Below are 4,997 nucleotides of genomic sequence, written 5' to 3'. Positions count from 1 at the left end.
TATAGTATTAGTAGGATGAGATGGAGTATTGTAGTAGTATGAGATGGAGTATTGTAGTAGTATGAGATGGAGTACTATAGTATTAATAGTATGAGATGGAGTATTGTAGTAGTATGAGGTGGAGTATTATAGTATTAGTAGGATGAGATGGAGTATTGTAGTAGTATGAGGTGGAGTATTATAGTATTAGTAGTATGAGATGGAGTATTGCAGTAGTATGAGGTGGAGTATTATAGTATTAGTAGGATGGGATGGAGTATTGTAGTAGTATGAGGTGGAGTATTATAGTATTAGTAGTATGAGATGGAGTATTGTAGTAGTATGAGGTGGAGTATTATAGTATTAGTAGGATGAGATGGAGTATTGTAGTAGTATGAGATGGAGTATTGTAGTAGTATGAGATGGAGTACTATAGTATTAATAGTATGAGATGGATTATTGTAGTAGTATGAGGTGAAGTATTATAGTATTAGTAGGATGAGATGGAGTATTGTAGTAGTATGAGGTGGAGTATTATAGTATTAGTAGTATGAGATGGAGTATTGTAGTAGTATGAGGTGGAGTATTATAGTATTAGTAGGATGAGATGGAGTATTGTAGTAGTATGAGATGGAGTCCTATAGTATTAGTAGGATGAGATGGAGTATTGTAGTAATAACATGGAGTATCAAAGTGGTAGTACAAGATATAGTAATAGCTCCTGGAACATCCTAGTATTAGGAAGCACCCATCACACCCCCTGTGCCAGTAACTGGTCGCATACAACGACCAGTCCTGGAGTTCTTACCCCCACCCTATTAGAATGACCTCCATTGACACGACAAGGTGATGTTGGTGAATCACAACCAGCTTTATTTCCTTGAAAAAATAAACATTTTCTATTTTTCACTTTCATTTGATTTTTTTCAATACAAAAATGATAAATCGAAGAGAACAGCAGCTGACAGAAAACTCCAGCATCAGCGTCTTCTACAAAGAGTCCGAACAGTCCTCAGCAGCCTGCAAGTGGGTCCATATGTAGAGAGTGCAGCAGCATCAGCCATCAGTGCACTACACATCATACACATCACACATAGTGCAGGAGAAACAGTCCATGGCTACTACAGTATATACAGCTCCCAGCTCATCCCATGTAGTCTGCTGCAGCCGGCAATATCCTCCTGCAAGGTCGGAGCTGTCCAGCTAGTGGTGCTGAACTTTGTCCCATAGCTCCCAGGTCGGGAGTTCTGCTCTGAAGGAGCTCCTATAGAAGCATACATCACACAGATAACAGAGCCATGCAGGGAACAGCCGAGCCACAAGCCAGACTAGAACCTTCCAAGAAGTAGTTGGGACTAGAGCTGACATACCTCTAGGAGATAAGTTGCATCTCCAAGGAGAAAAGTAAAAGGCAGATCATTGTCACTGCCCACCAAGCTCACAGGGTGCTGAAGGACAGTCCCATGGAGTAAAATCCAAGTCCTTTGAGTTTCTCCTCAGTCCTGGTCTTCTGCTTCAGGTGCACCTTGCCATGTCGCTTCTTCTCGTCGCTCCTGGCAAACCTCCTGCCGCACAGGTCACAGGAGAAGGGCTTCTCCCCGGTGTGGGTCCTGATGTGGGTGGTCAGGTGATCACTGCGGCTGAAGTTCCTCAGGCAGATCCTGCACTGGAAGGGCTTGTGCCCAGTGTGGATCCTCAGGTGCCTGTTAAGCTCATCTGACCTGGCAAAGCTCCTGATGCAGCTGTCCACTGGGCAAGCAAAGGCCTTCTCGTGGGGCTTGGGGCGAAAACACTTGGCTGGGAACTTGTTCCTGCGGTATTTCCTTCTGGGTTCTGTTAGAGGGGTCCCAGAATTAGCTGGCATCATGTTGTCAGCTGTTGGGGAGAGACCCAGAAAGTCAGTGGAAATGATTGGTGGGGACTGGTGTTGAAGAACATCCTCTTGGTTCATTAGCCCTGGATGGCTCAGCTGGTATTTGGCATCCGACAAGAGCTGTGGCTTTAAGTCAATCTGGGTCTCAGTAAAGTCATATGTGTCAGACTGAGATGATGGATAAGTGTCAGACTGAGAACTGAAGTCCATGTTGTACAGAACAGACTCCTCACCAGGAAGGTCACTCACTTGGGATTGGCAGCAAGAGGACATCATGTTCTCCACTTTAGATTCCAAGGGATGAAAGACATGGGAAGCATCGTCAGGGGGCAGAAAGCCTTCAGTAGGGTAGGAAGGTTGTGCAAAGTTTTGAGGTCCCTGCGAATCCCACTGACCACCAAAAGAATCCAATGTAGGGGAGATTGGGGACAAGTCATGCTTGTTGGGGAGGACTTTAGAGTCAAAGAAGCATTGGGAAGAACAGGAGCTGCCCAGGTTGGGTGAGCTGGGCACCTGGTGAATGTCCTCCGTGCTGCTGAAGGCAGAGTACAGCTGGCCAGAGAAGCCCTGCTGCACTGAGATGTTGAGGTTGGGCTGGGAGTAAAGGTCCATGTGGTTCTGGATGGTCTCAGGGACCGAGTACAGCGACTCCTGGCGGTTCATACGTGGTGGTACAGAGAAAGAAGACAGTCCAAGTATTCCAGACATGATGTTAAACAAGGCTTCCGGGTCATGGCCGTGCTCTGGGACTGACTCTATGAAGAAGCTCCCGGAGTAGTTGAGAGGAAGAGGTGGGGAGGGCTGGCTGCTCAAGAAGAAGTAGTCAGGGGCTTCTTGGTCTGAAGGAGTCCCAAAGGCATCTGAGGGGGAAAGGGAAAGCAGGTGAGTTCAGTGACTGCGGGACCCACCATATACACCCAAGTACACTATCACCCCTATCATCCACCATCCTTCAAACACTACTGCTCCATCCTTTAATCCCCATTCTTCAACCACTGCACCCCTTTGCATCAACCACTGCACCCTCATCCTACCACCATTGCACCCCATCCTACCACCATTGCACCCTCCCCCTACCATCATTACACCCTATCCTCCTGCCTTTGCACCCGCATCCATTAACCATTGCACTGACATCTTTCAGTCATTGCACCTCAATCTATTAACCATTATACAGCAATTCAATAACCATAGCACCCCAACCCATTAACCATTACACCCCTATAGTTCAGACATTACACGCTCATCCATTAACTATTGCATTGCCATCGTTCCACCATTGCACCCTTATCCATTAAGGATTGCACAGCCATGCAATAAGCATTGCACCCCTATCCATTAACCACTACACCCCCATACTTCAAGCATTGCACTCCATCCATCTACCATCGCACCCCATTTATGGCCCCTTATACACCCATCAACACCTTGTATTCCTGGCTTTCATTAATGGACTTCAGATAAAATCACACATGGAATCTGAAGCAACATCAAAGCCTCGGTGGATGTGAATCCCGGTTGCACCGCCCCCCAGCTGCTGCGTTCTCCTGAACCCCCTACATCTACACTGGATACATCATCTGAGCTGTAATACAGATAGATCGTCTCTTACCTCCAGCGTATTGGGCTGCTGGGGTCTCCTGTGCTGCTGGCAGCTGCTGCTCCACTGATGACCCCCGACTTTGCTCCCCTTCCTCCTTCAAGTCACAATCCTTCGGGTATTTGGGGTAGATGGAGTCCTGGCAGGAGAGATCCATGATTCTGAGCTGCATATGAAGCTGCTGCTTTAGGGGGCAGCTATGTGCCAGACTGGGGGTGCAGGTAGTCACACTGCTGCCTTGCTGCTATGTGGAGGATCTGGCTCTTGTGTCCATGCTCCTGCCTTGCCTCCTCCTTATATATGCAGCAGGGGCAGCCCCTGATCTTCCGCTGCTTGGGATCTCTCCATTTCAGGAGTCTCCAGTGATGCTGCTGTGACGTAAAAGCCCATATATGGACACAGGATGTAGGATGGGGACTCCCAAAAAGGAGATCTCTCATTATTGTGACGCCTCCCGGCTGCTGCTTGTTGTTGTGATGCCTTTTTTCTTCTTTTAATAAAACCTGTGCAAGAAAGTTGTGAATTCTCAACACTTCAGTAGCAGAGATGGGGGAGGGGCTGAGGGGGGGGGGGGGTGAAGAAGTGTGGGGGGGGGGGGCGGAGATGAAATAAAAGGGGTCATAGAAGAAGAAATAGGGAAATGGGGAGAAGATACAAAATAATAGATGGGGATACAGGATAACTGGAGAAAGATAAAGGGGGATAAGGAGAAGATACATGTGATGGAAGGGAAGATACAGGATGGACAGGGAGAGGATACGGGATGGGGAAGATACAGGGCGATGTCGAGAAAACAGAGGAAGGACACTGAGAAGATACAGAGGCAACGGGGGATATTCAGTTTTATAGGGGAAGATACAAAATGATGTGGAAGCCATAGGTGGATGGGAAGAAGATGCAGAATGACGGATGGAGGATACCGGATCGCTGGGGAAAGATAAAGATACGGAGAAGATAGAGACGGGATGGGACGCAAGGGAGAAGAAGATACATAGTGATGGAAGGAAAGATACAGGAGGGGCAAGGAGAAGATATGGGATGGGGAAAGATGCAGGATAATAGACGGTTAATAGTGGATAACTGGGCAATAACTGAGGGTTAATGAGCAGCTATAGATAGGGGGACAGGGAGAAGATACATAATGATGGAAGGGAAGATACCGGAGAGTTAGGGAGAAGCTATGGGCATGGGGAAAGATACAGGATGATGTCAGGAAGATAGAGTAGGGACAGGGAGCAACAGGGGAGATTCAGTATGATGGGGAAGATACAAAATGATGGGGAGAAGCTACAGGGGGTGGGAAAAAGTACAGGGGAAATGGTGGAAAAGATCCAGAATTATGTGTGTGTGTGTGTGTGTGTGTAAGATATAGGAGGGATAAGGGGAAGATATCGGGGAGAGACAGGATTATGGTGAAAGGTACAACATGATGAGATAAACATATGGGGGAGATACGGAGTAATGGGAAGAAGATGCAGGCAGCTAGAAATAAAGATCTAGGATGATGGGAAGAAGATACAGGGAATGCAGTACAAAAGATAAAAG

At 47.2% G+C, this 4,997-nt stretch overlaps 1 protein-coding gene across 1 annotated transcript; it reads right to left on the bottom strand.

The window, feature by feature from the left end:
* Nucleotides 1-1,417: 1,417 nt before the first annotated feature.
* Nucleotides 1,418-3,629, bottom strand: EGR4 (early growth response 4). The gene is made up of 2 exons (XM_066574584.1): nucleotides 3,465-3,629; nucleotides 1,418-2,691 (listed from the first exon to the last, which is right to left on the bottom strand). Exons 1-2 carry the CDS (start codon nucleotides 3,622-3,624, stop codon nucleotides 1,418-1,420), a joined length of 1,434 nt encoding a protein of 477 aa, XP_066430681.1. The 5' UTR covers nucleotides 3,625-3,629.
* Nucleotides 3,630-4,997: the final 1,368 nt, after the last annotated feature.

Source organism: Eleutherodactylus coqui, chromosome 7, assembly GCF_035609145.1.
Source record: "Eleutherodactylus coqui strain aEleCoq1 chromosome 7, aEleCoq1.hap1, whole genome shotgun sequence".
NCBI classification, from domain to species: domain Eukaryota; kingdom Metazoa; phylum Chordata; class Amphibia; order Anura; family Eleutherodactylidae; genus Eleutherodactylus; species Eleutherodactylus coqui.
This window is presented reverse-complemented; position numbering and strand designations above follow the sequence as displayed.